Raw genomic sequence first — 18,129 nt, forward strand, 5'->3', positions numbered from 1 at the left:
GTCCTAGCACCATCATTCCCATGACCTATTGCGTGCAGCAGAATGACCTGATTGCCGAGAAAAGCAGCCGGGAGATTTATGCTGCTGGATCTAATATGTCTCAACCCCTTCCCCCACCCCTCATGATTCCCCTTTCTTGTTCTAGCAGCTTGTTAATTCCTCCTAGACTAAACATTCTGGCCAAAAGAGTAACTGAGGAAGGAAGAAGTCATTGCTCTGATTAGGGTTCTGCTGATGCAGTTAAAAAGATGAGGTTAGAGTCATAGGATTCAAATGGATTTTCCTATGTGTTGTATCTGGAAAACGTAGCCCGAACGTGCCAGCTTTCCCCCAGATCCCTCCACCTGCTCTGTCCAAATGACAGGTGACCTTTTCATCCTCTGTGTATGTGCTTGTTTTTCTGTTCAGGGTCTAGAGTTGTTTCTCTATGGTTTGAGCTGTCGCACCACAGCCTTTGAAAGCCTAGACCTCTAATGAGGAACTGAGTGACTCTCACCTTGGCTGGGCTCTTGGGGTCTGCAAGCCACAGATAAGTGTATGGGACCCTTCAGCCCTGGGACCCTATGTACCTTTTCATGGCCCAGAACTGAGAATGTGAAGTGGGCCCAGAGTGAACACAGGGATCCTTTGCCTTTTACCACCTCAAGTGTTTCATTCATGTCCAGGTCAGGCCACTCCCCACAACGTGGAGATGAGGCAGGGGATAGAAAACAAAGTAGAAACTAAGAATTATGTTTAGGGTAACAAGTGGGCTCCAGAGACATCGAAGTTCCTGTGTCTTGTTTTGAAACTTTCATGGCTTGCCCTTGGATCCACTAGAATACCCCACTCCCCTTGGATTGCCTGGGCATTTAGGTCCAGGAAAATATCTCTAAATGAGTGGGTGAGGATTTCTAGGTTTGCTCAGTTATTGGCAAGCTTTCATGATAATTTTGAGAACCTTAGATGAATTGTTCTCACATGGGGCAGAATCCAGGAACCACTCCCCAATCCACCCCAACTCTGCCCCAACTTAGTTCATGAAGCCTAGGGATATTGTGAATCAGTGCAAATGAAGTTCTAATGCCCTTCTGGTCCATCGATTTGAGCTACCCTCCCTGCCAGTTCCTGCCCCTGTCCTGTGATCCACTCCCAAAGTCATGTTTCCTAATATAATAAATCAATTCCCACTAAGATGCTAACGACTGAACGTGAAGTGCCTAATAATGGGATAGACACTGACAGGGCTATGGGGAGTTTTTGAAGACTATCCTAGTCTGCTTGGACTGCTATAACAAAATATCCTAAACCGGGTGACTTATAAACAACAGAAATTTATCTCATAGTTCTGGAGATTGAAGTCTGAATTTGGGGTACCATTACCGTTGGGTTTTGGTGAGAACCCTCTTCCAGCATGTAGACTGCCAACTTTTCTCGGTATCCTCCCGTGGCAGAAAGCAAAGAGAAGGGAACAAGCCCTCATCTCTCTTCTCCTAAGGGCACTAATTTCACTCATGATGGGTCAACACTCATGACTTAATTACCTCCCAGAGGCCCTACCTCCTTAACCCATCACATTAAGGGTTAGGATTTCAACATATAAGTTTTGGGGGATCACAAACATTCAGTCCTTAACAGGGACAATAGGGTACATCAAGCATTTGGGTAGTCCCAACTATGCTACATTGAGCAATGATCTCTAAGCCTGGAGTTTGCACACTTTTCATGTAAGGCATCAAATAGTATTTTAGGCTTTGTTGGAGGTACTTAAATCTGTTGTAGTGCAAAAGCAACCATAGACAATACATAAACAAATGGGCACGACTGTGTATCAGTAGAATTTTATTTAGGGACATTGAAATTTGAATGTTATACTATTTGTGTCAATGTCATAAAACATGATCTTTCCATTGATTCTTTTTCAACCATTTAAAAATATAAAAACCATTCTCAGCTGGTGGGCCATATAAACCCGAGTGACAAGCTGAATTTGGCCTGTGCGCTATAATTTGCCAACTCCTGCTCCATGCTCTGGGAGTGGCTGACCCAGTGAAATGAAGAGTGGGTTTCTGCCACTATAAGTGTTCCCCTTTTCCTTTTAGGATAATGTCATTCTAGCATTATGTTTGAAAATTAATTGCCAGGAAACAGAATAATGGTGGCAGGTCATTAAGAGGTAACTTATGATTCCTGCTTTCGCTACTGATGATTTGGATAAGAGAGCATTTTCAAAGTTTGTGAATAGTCACAGCAGTGAGGCTTCCCAAAGATGCTAAGCTATCACTGACAGCAGAGAGGACTGTCATGTTGTCCTGGTGAGGTGATGTGCTCAGACTCAGTTGCTGGTAGGTAAGGTGGACAGAGGTTGGGGCTTCAAGCCTGAGTGAATTTCACCTTTGCTCTTGACCTCTTGCATAGTGCAGCATTTGCTTGATTTTAGCCAGAGTCTGATTTCCTGGCAACTCACTTGCCATCGGCTCCAAGTTAGTTGACTATAAGCATGTTTTACATACTGGAAAATATGAATCATTTGTAGTTTCAACATTGCGATTTCCTAAGATCCTTGTGATGCTGAGTCCTATAAATCATAGCATGGAAAGGGTGGTCTCATCATTCACCTTATCAGCCTTCTTGCAGCCCAGTGCCAGATTTAGAATGCCATTTCCCACACAGTAGTCATCTGGTTGGGCCCAAGCTGCCTGAGAGCCATTCCCTCCAAGGATGGCCCTGAACTCTTTGCATTCTGCTTTAGGATGGTGGTGAGGTGAGATGAGACTCTATTGGGTTTGATTAGGTCAAACACATGCTTTTCATGGCCTAGATTGAGGATACCAGGTGCAGCCTATCGAGATGTTCCACTGGAGTCCCCACTTGCCTCAGGGACCTCACAAAGAAGACACATTGACTTGGTGAGACAAGACTCTGTTAGTGTACCCTTTGTGGACGAACAGTATACATTGTGCTGTGTACACGGCCCTTGTTCACACACACCTGATATGGGACCATTTGGGTGTTAAGGGGATGATAAACTAAATGTGAAAAGAATGGGCCAAATTGCATCATTTCACCTGTCAGCTTAGTCGATGCTGTGGATGGGGACCCCACACCACGTCATGTGCAGATCTTTTCTCCTACAGACAGAGTTGCAGCCCTTCCTGGGAAAATAAGGCTACACTGGGAAAGAATGAGAAGATTCCCCAGTTTGTGGCTTCTTTGTGGTTGTTTAGTCCTCTTTATAACTGGCCCTAGGTTATAAAGGTACACTAGTCCAAAAGAAAAGTCAATCTAGACCTATTCATAGGTACCAAGGCCCAACATCTAAGACCTATACTTGGGGATTTGAGGAAGAGTTCTTGTCCCTGCCCTCATGGATAGAGTATAAAGTGCAGCTGAGGTGAATAAGATATTTATCATACAGATGTTTGCCTTTGAGGTTAGTTGTACCTCAGGTACTCTTCCAGAGAAACGAGAAAGGAACTATGCTACTCTAACTCAAACCTTTGCCTGGCTATTTTGGGACACAAAGTCACATAAAATCATAGTTTTTCCAAATTTATGTCTCCAGTAATTCTTATCCTCACATTCTATCAGGTGTCCAAGCCAAAAACCTGCAAGTCATTCTGAATGCTTCTCAGCATCCCTGGGGTTGGTCAGTTACTCTGGTTCCTGCTGCCGGAGTAGCTCTCTCATGCGCTGGCCTCTCCCCACTCACCCCTGGCCCACCATCCCAGAACTCTGCAACTGCCATCCAGAAAGTCTTCCAGCCTCTACTCTGCTGCCCCCTCCAACCAATCAGCTGAACCACTGCCATGCTGGTCTTTAGGACAAAAAGCCCAAAGTATCACTTCTCCGCTTAAAACCCTTCATTCGTTCAGGAAAAGTTTAAACCCTTTATTTTAGAATACAAAGCCTGTTTTATCATCTGACTTCTAGTTATCTTCCCCTGCATTCATCCTGCCTGGGCCTTCCCTGACAGTTGCTCATATGTATCTGGCACAAGCACCAGAGGGATCCAGGGAACCGTGGCTGACATTGTCCATCTAGGGCTCTGATCCGGATGCCCTGCACATGGCTATCATAAGCCCCCATTGTTGATAATACTTCCCACACTCTACGGTAATTGGTGATTTATTTTTCAGGTTATCAACAAGGAGCTGTGTGTAAGTTAAATTCTATTCTCAGGTCTTAGCCTGGTGCCTGACACACCATAAATGCTTCATACGCGTCTAAAACATTGACTAACATTCTTGATGACTCACGCTCTGGTATTAGTTTTCACTGACCTGTTCCTACAGATCTATCCAAAAGTAGTGTAGTATTCTTGAACTTCCCTTCACCCTCTAACTCAGGATATGTATTTCAGACCCTTCTTCATGTGTAGAGCTCTGGATCTTTCAGGCTCTTTGAGAAACCTCCTCATCCAGTTCCTATTCCCAATAAAGCTTGATCCTGAAGAACCTTGTGATTGTTCTTCACTCTTTTCTGGGTAATATTATGTCGGTGAGCCAATGGGCATGTCTCCTTATATTGGCCCCAAAATTCCTTTTCTTGAGACTAGTTATAAGTAATTGTTCATCTAGCATTTCATCCTTTTCACCTATGTCCTTGTTGATGAGCTGAGGTGTTGATCTGAATCTTCTCTCACACGCTCTCCATAAAGGCTTCACTCTCTCTGTGTGTTTATTTAAACTACAAAATTCATGTACTCTGCAGATCTGGGTCCTTTTTGGGGAAGAGTGTCTGGTGGTCACTGCAGGAAGAGGAGAAAGGCAGGGCGTGACACTGGAGGTAGCTCTTGGCATTATCTGAATAAGTAAAACTTCCCAACGTACCCCTCAGGACCAGATGCCACCAGTCCCACAAGCTTTTCACTGCTTATATTTGTGAAAGCTGGTGATACCCCTGATTTGGGTCACAAATGAATCAGTGGTTGAAACCTTATCTGTAAGAAACAATTTACATATAAGGTATAATTTTTCATCTTGTCCCAATTCAGAGTACCTATGGGTTTCTGCTTTTACATCTCATCACATGGCTTTCATAATAATGAGAAATACAGAACTTTAAAACAAAGGTATGTTTATTTATATGGGCATTCCTTGCTTCATCTCAGTATCATTAAAAGAAAACTGAATAAAGGGGCACCTGGCTGGCTCAGAGTCAAGGCAGGCAACTCTTGATCTCATAGAGCTTACTTAAAAAAAGAAGAAGAAAAAAAAAGATTATGACTTGGATCCTGGATGTAGGATACATTTTTTAAAAAGCTAATAATTAGAATCTTATTAAAATACAAGTCTCCCTTTAAAAAAGCAAAGTAAAAGAGGCACCAAGTATAAGTTAAGGAAACTGCCTTGGGTATGGAAAAAAGAAGGAATCAGCTTTGCTCCTATGGAAAAGCATTCTTGGTGTGAGATCACAAAATGTCAAAGTAATGATGTTAGGCATTAACCAAGACTTTCAGAAATATCAGTTAATCATCATTTCAGCCCCAAAATGAATTTAATAGGTGTTAGTGGATTCTCTCCTCTGAATTCATGCCCAACTCTCTCCGCCCATTTTAGTTTATGCCTCCTCTTCTGGTAGTTGGCCTGAAGAGTGTGTAGCTCTTCCAACTTATTTTTGCAAAGGGCACCAGTGCCCAGCTGCCCAGACAGTGAGCTTCTGTGTATAGATTAGTACTCACCTTCAGCTTTTAAAATCTGTCTCACCATAGTTTTTAAGATTGATGTCCACTTAATGAGTGCCTTCTTTGTTCCACTCACTGAGCTATGAACTCTGTCTTCATAGGTAAGCTGATGAGGAAAAGCAAACAAATATCTGTAGAATAGGGTCTCTGTAGACTATTGTCTAATTCAGGGAAAAGGAATAGAAGTAATCTCACTTTAGGAAGAGACATTTTGTCATTTCTCTAGACATCTACCTCCAGCCTTCATTTGACTTTGCCTGTGTGAAATAGACCCTTAAAGAATGCTGTGTTATAAAGGGAGTTCATTATGTATTTATTTTCATGTGCTCAAGGTAATGCATTTTATTTGGGTTTGATCTTCTGTTTGCACAGCAGGAGATGATTCATGGTGGTTCAGTATAATTGCATTAACTTTCTGTTCCTCAAGCACCTTATACACCGTACATTTATATACCATCATAGAAACCCATTTTTTAAAAAAAATGGTTTTATTGTCAACAATAGAACACAGACCCTTGGAGTACCTCAGGTGTGCCTGTCAGAGATATTTTAGAATTGCTAAATTGACACCATCAAGTAAGGAATGCTCTCATGGTGAATCTTTTTCAGCTGTCTTTTTTTTCTCTCTCTCTTTGTGATTGTATGTGAAGCGAGGTGATTCATTATTAATTTTTGCAGATTTTTACACGAGTTAGCCCAGATCCCGAATTTTGCTGAACGGGCTCAGTGCATAATCTTCAGATCTGTCTTTTCTGAGAGTATCACCTCCTTGCGCCGAAAGGTAGAGATCGTCACAGGAGCTTCCAAGGTATGTTTGCTGTCTGATTTAAGAGGCTAGTTTTACTCTAGTAAAGGAGGAAATAGGGAGTGGAAGAATCAACTGTAATTCTTTTGTAGAAAACTTTTGGATCTAAGATTATGTGTTTTTTTTTTAAGTAGAGTTATGATGATTATCTCCAGTGTGAGTATGTGTGTGCATGCAGGTGAATGAGTGAGGAAGAGAGGGGGAAAGTCAGATGCAGACTGATGGGGAGAAGGAATAAAAAAATGACTCTTCTATAGCCATCTTCTTAGGTATTCCAGATACCTTCTCAGGTACATACTGGCCATGTAAAACTAACCTAAATAGCGTAGTTTGCTTGCTACTCATCTAACTGGATTGCCAGAGATTTTGTGTTAGACCCATTCACCTGATCATCTGAAATGTGTCTCCATAGTGAAATAAAAAGATTCTAGAGACTTGGTAAGCGAAATAAATGATTATGATAATGAGTGGCAAACAAATACGTTTCTGTGGGCTTTACCACACTGGTAATTCCTTGTAAATTTTAATATTTGTTTTTTCTCACGATAACCCATGTCCTTAAGAACATGATAATCCTCTCCACACATACTACAATATTTAGTTTTTACCTGAAGGCATGATTCTTTTCCTTCCAAAGTATAAAAGATTTCAATAAAGAAAGTATAAATACTTCCCAGGTATAATATACACCCTCTAATAACACCCTAAAGGGCAGGAAGAGAGGTTGGCCTAGAGCTGCATTTGCCTTTCATTCTTTACCCTAAAATAAAAGAATATAAAGTCAACTAAAACTGTAAAGAAGCGGGGGGTGGGGGAGTATCAATTTCTTAAAAATTGCACTTTGAGAAGGAAAAGAAGAGGAGGAATAAATGGGACAAGGAAGTGAAGAAAACCCTACACAGATTGAAATTGATCAAGTTAATGGACATATCGCAAATACTTAATAAACATATGCTTAAAATACTATTATTGTGGTTCACCTCTGAGGATTATACCCAGGGATAAAGAAGAATAGACTTGCTATTAACCTATCCTACATATAACTGTACTGTTTATATAGAAACATTGCCCAAAAACAAATCCTTATTAAAACAATCCTCTCTGCTTAGAAGTCACCAACTGTAAAAGTCTGACTATAACAACTCTCTTTTTGCAATTCACAAATATTTTTAAGTATTTAAAAAATAAAACTAAAAAAAAACTGGCTGAAGCAAAAATGTAAATATCTAACCTGCAACGTAGACACATGCACAGTTCATAATTCATCAGAAGGATAGAAAACGATGACTGATTAATGTGGTTTTTTTTCAGACTCTTATGTCTTAATAAAGTGTATTTTCCGTTTCACCAGCTGCCAATCCAGCTAGCACCATGCCACCAAACAGCCTGATGAGTACTCAGTAAATTTCTGTTGTTGAACGAACATAGGTGCCTTTGAAGTTCAGCTCTGTAATAATTGGCGTTTGCCGTCACAGGGTTTGCTGCACATGAAGAGTGTGAAGGATATTTTAGCTCTCATTCTGGCTTTTGGAAATTATATGAATGGAGGAAATAGGACTCGGGGACAAGCAGATGGATATAGCTTAGAAATTCTGCCCAAACTCAAGGACGTCAAAAGTCGGGTATTTATTTTTCATAACTAGATTCCATAACTTGCCATTATATTCCTTCTATATCATTAATTTAAAAAAAAATCTTGGTTGCTCCCTTCATCTCCTTTCTCCTGCTAGCAATACATTTTTTTTCTTTGCTTCCTTTTGATGTTTGAATAAAGATAGGTTTTTCATGTTTAATCTTACTGAGATGACAAAACCTCCAATATTGGTTTGACCTAAAAGAAAACAATTGGATGTTGAACTGTAATGAGAGAAGAAACAGCGCACAGTATCCATCAGAGCACAAGGCTTGATTCTGTTGGAATTTAGTGTCAGCTACTTGTAATTTACTCATTCCTGAGTAGGGAGCAATGTTGAATCACCAGTTGAGCTGAGCATTTGAATTATTCTTTTGCCCACAACAATCAGGCTGGGGTCTACTGTCAAACTCTCAGAGCCTGATTATCATTTGGCTCCACACCCCTGCAGAGCTCCCTCTTTAGAAACAACCAGCCCATATCTAGGCGTCCCATGGGGAGCAGGGGGAGTGAAGGGAGGGCAAACACACAGGCAAATTAGAATTAGACCCATGTGAACAAGACACAAAGGCTGCCTTGTGGGAGGGCCTGCTTGCCCCTGGCCTCCTAGGGTCATAAAGTGGCATGGCGTTCCTTTTAAGCTGTCCTGATTGTTTTTCAAGCCATTAAGAACACACATTTTTTTTTGAAAGGTGGGAAGGGAGGGATGGTTTTCTGTTCTAGTCCCTGGTTCCCTTTGGCACTCCCCTACTCCCTCCTGTCTTGGCTTTATGCCAGAAAATAATGAGCCAGTCTGTGTATTTGTTTATTTTAGCAATCACCTCAGAGGTCTTATGGATTATCTGTTTGGGTTTTTCCCCCCCACAAAGAATAGCGAGTGTCATTTCTTTGTATAGATGCCATTAAAAAAAATTGATGAGAAAAAGAAGAGAGGGGAAAGTCTTGCCAATCACAAACAGAAGTAGGACCAGGTATCACGAATTAAAAGTATTAGGGTCTCAAACTGAGATTTCAGTACTCAACTACATAACATGGTAATCTCATGTGAATGATTTTCATTTAAGTTTCTCTTTTATCCCTAGGATAATGGGATTAATCTGGTGGACTATGTCGTGAAATATTACCTGCGTTACTATGATCAGGTAAGAAATGCCATTATAAGGAAAACAACACTAATGGGGTTCCAACTCTTACACGTTGTTGGCATTCAGAAGTTGGATGATGGATGGATGGATGAATTTCAAGTCCAACACAGAATTTGAGAACTATCCAGGCTCCTTGGTTTACAGATGGGAACGCTGAAGCCAAGAAAGTTTAGTTGACTCTTGTAAAGAGAAACATTATTCAGTAACTCTCAAACCACTGACTCTTAACCTGCTAATATAACACAGTTTTAGAGAGACCCCTGATTATCTGGGTGCCACCAGATCGTGAGTGTCTCCGTGAAATCTATATCCGTTCAGTAACTGGTTGTGTCTGAAACTAGTTCTGGGCTGCAGACCAAAATTTAGGAAATGAAAAAGCAGTAATACCCAATACCTTATCAGTAATGTTCATCTGTGAACAAGTTAAAGAAGTGGAATTTGAAATCCATCCTCTCTGCTTAGATTACATTTGCAATTAGAAAAAAAAATTTCAGTGGGAATCCACCTGAGCACAGTTTTCTATGTTTTATTCCTTCTCATTAAATTGAGAACAAGGAGTCTAACTTTGAGAAGAAAGAGGCACTGTTGTGTGGTGTTGGAAAATCCAGCAATCAATATGAAGGGGGAAAGTCTCAGGAAAACGTTGTCCTGCTTAGCTTGCCACATGAGCAGAGTTTTTCCGAGGCACCAAGTGAAAAAAAGGAAAGATTCCAGGGCCTTGTTTTCAAAAGACCTATAATTCCACCCAGAAGACAAGCTAGGTACTGATAAAATCTACTGTCTTGTCTCCTCCCCTCCTCATCTAACCCTTCTCAGTGTATCTATAGTAAATCATCTCCCACCCCCCTTAAACTTCTCCTGTTTCTACTGAGGAGATTATCATTTCAGTCATTCAGGCATGAAACTTGTCCTCCTCTTTGGTTCCTCTCTGTCCTTCAACTAAATTGTTTCTCATGTTTCTTCCCTATTTTCCATCCCTATGCTCCACTTATCCAGGCTTCTTTTCAATAATTTATTTTATTTAAATTCAGTTAATGAACATATCATGTATTATTAGTTTCAGAGGTAGAGTTCAGGGATTCATCAGATGCATGTAACACCCAGTGCTCATTACATCACATGCTTCCTTTAATGCCCATCACCCATTACCCCATCCCCTAAATCCTCCCCTACAGCAAACCTTAGTTTGTTTCCTAGAGTTGAGATTCTTTTATGGTTTATCTCTGTCTCTATTTTCATCTTACTTTATTTTTCCCCAACCTTCTCTCTGATCCTCTGTTTTGTTTCTGAAATTCCACATGAGTGAAATATAATTTTCAGAGCGTTTAATCCTAAAGCAATAGAACACACATTCTTCTCAAGTGCACATGGAATTTTCTCCAAAATAGATCACATACTAGTTTACAAATCAGGTCTCAACTGATATCAAAAGATTGAGATCATTCCCTGCATATTCTCAGATCACAATGCTTTAAAACTTGAACTCACAAGAGAAAATTTGGAAGGAACACAAATGCATGGAGGTTAAAGAGCATCCTACCAAAGAATGAATGGGTCAACCAGGAAATCAAAGAAGAGTTTTAAAAATTCATGGAAACAAATGAAAATGAAAACACAGTAGTTTAGAACCTTTGGGATGCAGCAAAGTTGGTCCTAAGAGGGAAGTTTATAGCAATATAAGCCTTTCTCAAGAAACAAGAAAAGTCTCAAATACACGACCTAAACTTACACCTAAAGGAGCTGGAGGAAGAACAACAAATAAAGCCTAAACCAGCAGGAGAAAAGAAATAAAAAGGACTAGAGGAGAAATCAATGAAATAGAAACCAAAAGAACAGTAGAACAGGTCAACAAAACTAGGAACGGGTTCTTTGAGAGAATTAACAAGATAGATAAACCCCTAGCCAGACTTATCAAAAAGAAAAGAGAAAGGACCCACTTATCCAGGCATTAAGGTAACTCACTTGAAGTATTCCTGTTGTTTTCCAGCCTGTCTCCCCACCTTAGCCTTCATTCCCACTCCAGTCCATCCCACACCCAAGGCCTGACCAGTTTTTATAGTTCTGGTCATATTATATCACTTATTTACTCAAAAACAGAAAGGGCTCCTCATTTTCAAGCAACTTAAGACTACCTAATTTTTTTTTTAAGATTTTATTTATTTATTCATGAGAGACACAGAGAGAGAGGCAGAGACACAGGCAGAGGGAGAAGCAGGCTCCATGCAGGGAGCCTGACCTGGGACTCGATCCCAGGACTCCAGGATCACACCCTGGGCCGAAGGCAGGCACTAAACCACTGAGCCACCCAGGGATTCCCAACTCTACTTAATTTAATTCCAGTCTTTCACAACCATGCTTTTATTACTTTCCCCCTACACACTCTCTGTGATCCAACTCAAGACCCAGTGTTTTCCAAATACACCCTATGTTTTCTCACACTTAGGTTTTTAATCTGATTTTTTCTCTAACTGGAACTATCCTTGCCACTAGCCTTTCTATTGATCTTTTGTTTTGTCTTATTAATACTCTCTTGAAATAATAAAAGGCCTTTTGGGAAAAGCTCCCAGTAGCAACATATATATTTGCAACATATTAGGTAACACACTTTTAAGAATCAACATGGAAAGGATAACTGGTCTCCTTTCATTTAAAAAACGAAACAAAACAAAACAAACCCATAAGAGACTACAGGCAATTTACCCAAACAGCAACGACAAAAACAAACAGAAGATATAAATTGCCAACTAGGAATATAGAGCTAGCAATATAAATGGATCAAACCTTTCTCAATTCTATCATGAATGGCTGAGTTATTTTTTGTTTAATATCTCTAGGTATATGGGACCCATATCTTGACTGCCCTTGACTCACCAAATTGCCTTCTATAAAGGGTACCTTTAAAAAATTCCATATAAAGTTGCCATGTATTTGTCAAGCTATCTCCCCAGGGAGCTGTGCCTACTTATAGGGGACACTTTTTCCTCATTCATGCAAATGTGCAGTATGAGTTAGCAAGACTTTAACCTTTCTATATCAGAAGCCCTAGAAATACATATGATCTTTCTAGAAATTTTTATCCTAAGGAAATAAATAAGGACATGTATCACTATTTTACTTATAATCATTTGTAATAAAAAATATAGCAAAATTTTTGGTAGATGTCCAAAGGTAGAGACTAAGGTCAAAAAATTATGCTAGAGTTATAAAATGGAATAATACACTGCCATGAGAAGTATATAGAAGAAAATGTAGTGGCATTAGAAAATACTCTTTTTCTGCTTTTATAATACAAACATACATTTAATATAGAATATAATTTGATAATAATGTAGAATAAATATGCACAGAAAAACCTGGTATATCAGCCATATATATAAATGTTTGATTATCTCTGTGTGGTAGGATTGGAAGAGATTTTTACTTTCTTCTATCTTTCAGTTAGACATAACGAACATGAGTCATCTTTGTAAATGGGAAAGAAGATCAAATAAAAACTAGTGCAATCTTACATGGCCCTTCTTCCATGGACCCTTTGTTTACTTCCTCATCTTTTCCCCTTTAAAGCCTGGGAACACTTGGGTTGAACCTCTGTTGTGATACATCTTACTCTGCCCTGCATGTAGATACCAACGAGCAATTGCCTGTTAGCTTGGCATTGCTCCTTGAGGTCCAGAGCTCATTGTTTGTAATTTAGGTGTCTGACAAATACTTACTGGGTTGAATCTACTGCAAATATCTACAAGAGGGCAATGAGTGGCATCTGTAGATGACTAGGTGCAAAGTGGTGAGAGCTTTTTTTCTGGTAGAATAGGGCGAGCATGTTGAAGCTCTGGCAGTATGCAAATAACTGAAGTTCTGACAGCAGGTACCAATGTGACAGAGGAATTATCCTGAAGAATCTTGAGAAGTACCCTTTCTCATCTAGCATAAGTAGAATTACTTTGTAGTGTCTGTCTCAACCAAGTCAGATGCATTATGTTGGAGGGCTGAAATTTGCCAGTGAAGTGTGATTCATGAGGAGAGCTGAATACAGAATTAACTTCAGAGCAAAATCTCACAGTAAGAGTAGTTTCAAATATGGGATGGCCCAGTTTAGGGAAAATTCAGAAGTCAACATTTGTGTGCGGCTCTCCCGGTTTTCACTGTGCAAAAATTCATTTCACTCAGCAAGAGTATAGAATTATGTGATTTATTAAGCTATCCCCTCCCTGTAGGAGCATAAGTGATGATTTTTGTGGTTAGTGGTGATGAGCAATTAGCTGAATAAAGGTGAATCCTGCTCCAAGCCTCCTTCCACTCATGCTGGTTTTTGGTCCAAGTCTAAGTCTGTGAAGTTTACAGAATTTCATCTCCAGCCATGTCTTTTGAACTCTAATTGAGCAGCTTTTTCAAGAGCTACTACCAGGCTGATTTGCTCAGCAGCACTTTCTCATTTTCTAGCTTAAAACAAAACAAAAACCCCTGAAGCCAAGACTGAATATGATAAAGCTTTGGAAAATAGGAAGAGATAATATACATGAGTTTCCAATGTAGATTGCCATGGAGTTTTGTGGCAAGCATCTTAGATGATTTCCATCCTGGCACTCAGACTACAGTACTGCTTCCATTATTTTGAAAGGAGCAAAATAATTTTAGGGAGATAGGGGGACAAAGTACACTGATCATGTAAGATATTTCAATAAAACAAGGAAAACCACCTTTCTTAGCATCTCAAGTGAAGCTAATGATCTTAAAGGAAGGGGACAGGTCCAGAGAATTCCTGAAACCACAAGAAAATATGACAGTAAGTTAGTTGTCTCCTGCTAAAGGGTACACACTTTTCAGAACAACCTTTTATAGGCTATATGTAAGGGTGCCAAACAAATTTTGAGAGGCCGGATGTTGTATGCACTACCAAGAATAAAACACAATTATTGCCATCACAGTGTTTATAGTCTACCAGAGGACACACATAAGCTAATGTGGCAATGTTGAAAATGATGTTGATAAGTGCTGTGATAATGGTACACCCTAAGGACTCTTGGAAACACCCACATGCTGGGAGGTGAGAGGCGATCTTGGAGGAAGTGCTATCTGTCTTAAGACTTGAAGAATGATATGAACAAGAAGGCATGAAGACTTTGTGTAGAAGAGTTAGAAAGGGATGGCTTTATAGACAAAAGTCCAGACATAGAGAATGTGGCCAGTGCTGTCATTTTATGGATGTTAAGGGGAGGGAGGTTGAGATAGGGGAAGGTGGAAGACAGCTGAGGGCATAGACAGAGGCCAGATCATAAAGTGCCTTATAAAGCAGTTTCAGAGTTTGGAGTTAGTCCTAATGGCAGTAAGAGAAATGGAATGTGAAGGAAAGCTGGCAGAGTAGCCTGTGTGGAGAGAGGAAGGGCTGAAGACTGCCTGAGATATTCAAGATTCAGAGCTTACATTAAACAACCTCAGGGAGAAAGCAGATGGGACTGGAAAAGATGTATTTGAGACCCAGCTTTCTTTCCATGTGTCTGAAGCTTATTTCCCAGCTTAGATCCTCTACAACGTAGAGTTGGGGAGCTTGTCAAAAACTATGGCCAACCATGCCCTCAGCAAGTATCCAAAATAAGCCAAACAAGATTTGGCAAATCTTTATAAATATGTGAAGAATTTGATACCACACACACACACCCCTCTGAGCTTTAAGCTACAGCAAAAGGTAGGGAACAGCATAAGGCAGCGTGACTGTTTCTCCCATCGCGGTGCTGTCTTGTCTAGCACCTTCCATCCAGTTCACACCCATTGGCATACCTCAAGGATAAGTTATCTAATTGCTGCCATGTGAAACTCGAACAGGGACTTTGAATTTAAGTACTTTCATGTGTCCTTCCCATGTCTTTTTCCATGGGAGTAGGGTGTCCAAGATCAGGACATACCTGACAATTTTCTCTTTGATTCATGAAACAAAATAGAACAAGACCCATGCCAGAGCCAGAGCCAACCTCAGTGTCAGTAAGATCAAAATGATACTGTAGAAGACACAAAAGCATTTCTGAGTAACCAGTCCAAATTTAGGAACAGCAGAGGAGTGTTTCTCTGATTCTTATTTGCACGTCCAATAAAAGATGCTTTGGAATTTCAATTGAAAGTGACAATCGGAAAGTATAATGTACTTGTTAACCGTTGTCTTTTAGGAAGCAGGAACCGAAAAGAGTGTTTTCCCTCTGCCCGAACCACAAGATTTCTTTCTGGCTTCCCAAGTCAAGTTTGAAGACCTCATAAAAGATTTGAGAAAACTCAAGAGACAACTAGAAGGTAACAGGAACTCTTCTGTTATTATGATAATAGCTAAGATTTTTTATATTTTTAAATGATTGAAGAGGATCATTGATGTCTGGTTCACAGGGTGGAATTGGTGCAGAGTTCAGTTATGGTGCACCATGGCCCTCATGAAACTTTCCATCTTTTAGGCGCTATTTGGAGGCACTGGGTTTGCATAGCCCGTTTATTAGTGTTAATTTGCACTTCTTATGTCTACAGCTTTTACATCTACATTTTCCAACATATAACAGATGTCATCTTCATGATAAAAGCAGCAACCTTTTTATTGAATGCTTACTATCATCTCATATTATTACAACGACCCTAATAAGCAGAAACTATACCAACTCCATTTTGCAGATGAGAAAAATGAGGTTTAGAGAAGTTATGTTCGCAAGCCAGCAAGAGGCACATTTCCTGGGCTCTGATCAGGTCCATCTGATTAGAGCTCATGTGGTTTCTAGGCTAACTTACTACACTGCCTTATATGCATCATCACATGTGCATGAACACATCTCTGTTTATTCAGTTTCTGTATAGGAATCTAATAAAGATGACAGGACCCGTAGTTAGCATTCTGTTTTAGTTTAATTTACATTTTTAATTGTCCACAGTGAAATGCTGAGAGTCCTTTTTGGCTTTTTTTAAAAGGTGAAAATATGTCCCTCCTGAGCAGGAATGTTCTTTGGCATTGCTAGAGTCTTGTGTTTTCACTGTGGAGACATCTCTTTATCCAAGTATATAAATACTTGCATTGGAGCTTGTATAACTCCAGTTGAAGAGCTCCATGGAGGATTTAGGGAGCGTGTTAATGTGGAAATGGAGCACAGAGTGCCAAAAGGCGAGCTTGAGGAAATGAAGAGCTTGAACCAGGAATATTTTTACACCAAGACATAAAATAAACATTTTAAAAATGTTTATTGTGCAAGAGAGCTCAGAAACCCAAGTCTCAGATGAAGAACTGCCTGGAGATGGAAGGGACATGGGACAGAGCTCCTGGTGGCAGGGAGGGCCGCTTAGTTTTACTTTGGGCATAAAACTTGCTTAACTGAGAGTGATTACAAGGGAATAGAATATATTGACCTTGTGAATTATTTTTAAAGTAACATGTGGATTTTGTTTTTTTTTTTCTCCACCCGCTGATGTGGTTGAGAGTGTGTGTTCGACCAAGTGGCTGCTTCATTTCGGAATGTGATATATGAACTTCTGGTCATTCTTTTCCCTCTCCTAAAAACCTGACAGTTTTATCCTTGTCTAAGATGAGGCACTTGGTTCTTGTCATAGTTCAACAGGGCAAGCCATACTGGGATGGTTTCTTCTGTGGCTCTCCAGTGGCAGAACTGGGGCCCAGGCCAGTCCATCTGGCTACAAGCTTAGCCATAGCTGAAAAGAGCCTTGCTTGTTCACCCCATGGCTGCCCCTGAACACACAGCCCCTCTAGCCTCCTGGTTCCTGGCCCTCTCTTGTGTAGTTTTTTGAGCAGAAACCGGATGTATACATGATCATTCCTCTTCTGCCTTCCTTAGAAGGGCTGGCTTTTCTGTGCATCCTGGCTAGGCTGCCTCCTTTGACATCTGCAAGTGTTTGGTGATTGATTAATAATAAAGGGATGAGAAGAATGAATTGGATGGCACCTGGGTGGCTCAGGTCGTGATCCCAGGGTCTTGAGATCGAGTCCCCCACCGGGCTCCCCATAGGGAGCCTACTTCTCCCTCTGCCTGTGTCTCTGCCTCTCTCTGTGTCTCTCATGAATAAATAAATGCAAAGAGTAAACTGGGAGGACAGGGGATAGGCAGGTGTTCCCACAAAGGCTCCCCCCTTTGGTGGATCTTATTTTCTGCAGGGAGATCCCAGGTGCCTTTGCACACCTCTTACTACTCAACTGATACATTTCCTCAGTCCATTTTAAGGAACCACAAGAAGTTCTGAAACTGGAGGACCCTCTTTAAAATGATGGAAAACCAAACATTGCCTGGGTTGTTTTCTCCTCTGTACCGAGCTTCACCAAAGTCACAAGGTACCACAAGGCAAAGAGGAGTGGGACTCCCCACCCGCCCCTGCATACACATTGGATATTTAAACAAAAATGCCCTGCTAATCTTTAGAGATGCCAGTGTTTTTCACACATGAAAGGTACCTAGTAAATATTTAAAGAAAATACAGACCATCGGTTCTCTAATGAATTTCTTTTTCTCCTAAATGCCATCTGGCAAGATGGCCAGAGTTGTGGCGGTCCGTTTCATCGTCCTTTTCCATAAGGCCTTGGTGTGAGCCTAGATTGAATGTTTAATTGAAGAGGACATAATTTTCACACATACACAAAGATTTGATGAGGCTTTGAGGTTTATTGTAGCCATTAAAATGTCGTGGCTGCTGGCAAAACCCCAGAAAATGTCTAAAGCTAAACCAGATGTGATTAGCAAATTTCAAGACATCTCAGCCCCCATTTCTCCAGGCAGGCACAGTCCTTCAGAAGAAAACAGGTTTGAAGCACACCTTGGCAAAAGGGTATGAGTTACACTAGAGTTTTTGGTTGTGCAAATTTCACTGCTACAAATGGACATTGCCATTGAGCATCTTTCACAGAAACAAGAGC

The 18,129-nt window shown here is 40.5% G+C and overlaps 1 protein-coding gene across 1 annotated transcript in view; it reads left to right on the plus strand.

Annotated features, from left to right (window-relative positions):
- Positions 1 to 18,129, plus strand: part of FMN1 (formin 1) — a 279,933-nt gene that overhangs the window by 144,950 nt on the left and 116,854 nt on the right. The window contains exons 9-12 of the mRNA XM_055316676.1: positions 6,344 to 6,473; positions 7,946 to 8,092; positions 9,186 to 9,245; positions 15,407 to 15,527. Of these exons, the coding sequence (XP_055172651.1) occupies positions 6,344 to 6,473; positions 7,946 to 8,092; positions 9,186 to 9,245; positions 15,407 to 15,527 (458 nt within the window). The remainder of the gene's footprint in view (positions 1 to 6,343; positions 6,474 to 7,945; positions 8,093 to 9,185; positions 9,246 to 15,406; positions 15,528 to 18,129) is intronic.

This window comes from Nyctereutes procyonoides, unplaced genomic scaffold (genome assembly GCF_905146905.1).
Source record: "Nyctereutes procyonoides isolate TBG_1078 unplaced genomic scaffold, NYPRO_anot_genome, whole genome shotgun sequence".
Classification (NCBI taxonomy): Eukaryota; Metazoa; Chordata; class Mammalia; order Carnivora; family Canidae; genus Nyctereutes; species Nyctereutes procyonoides.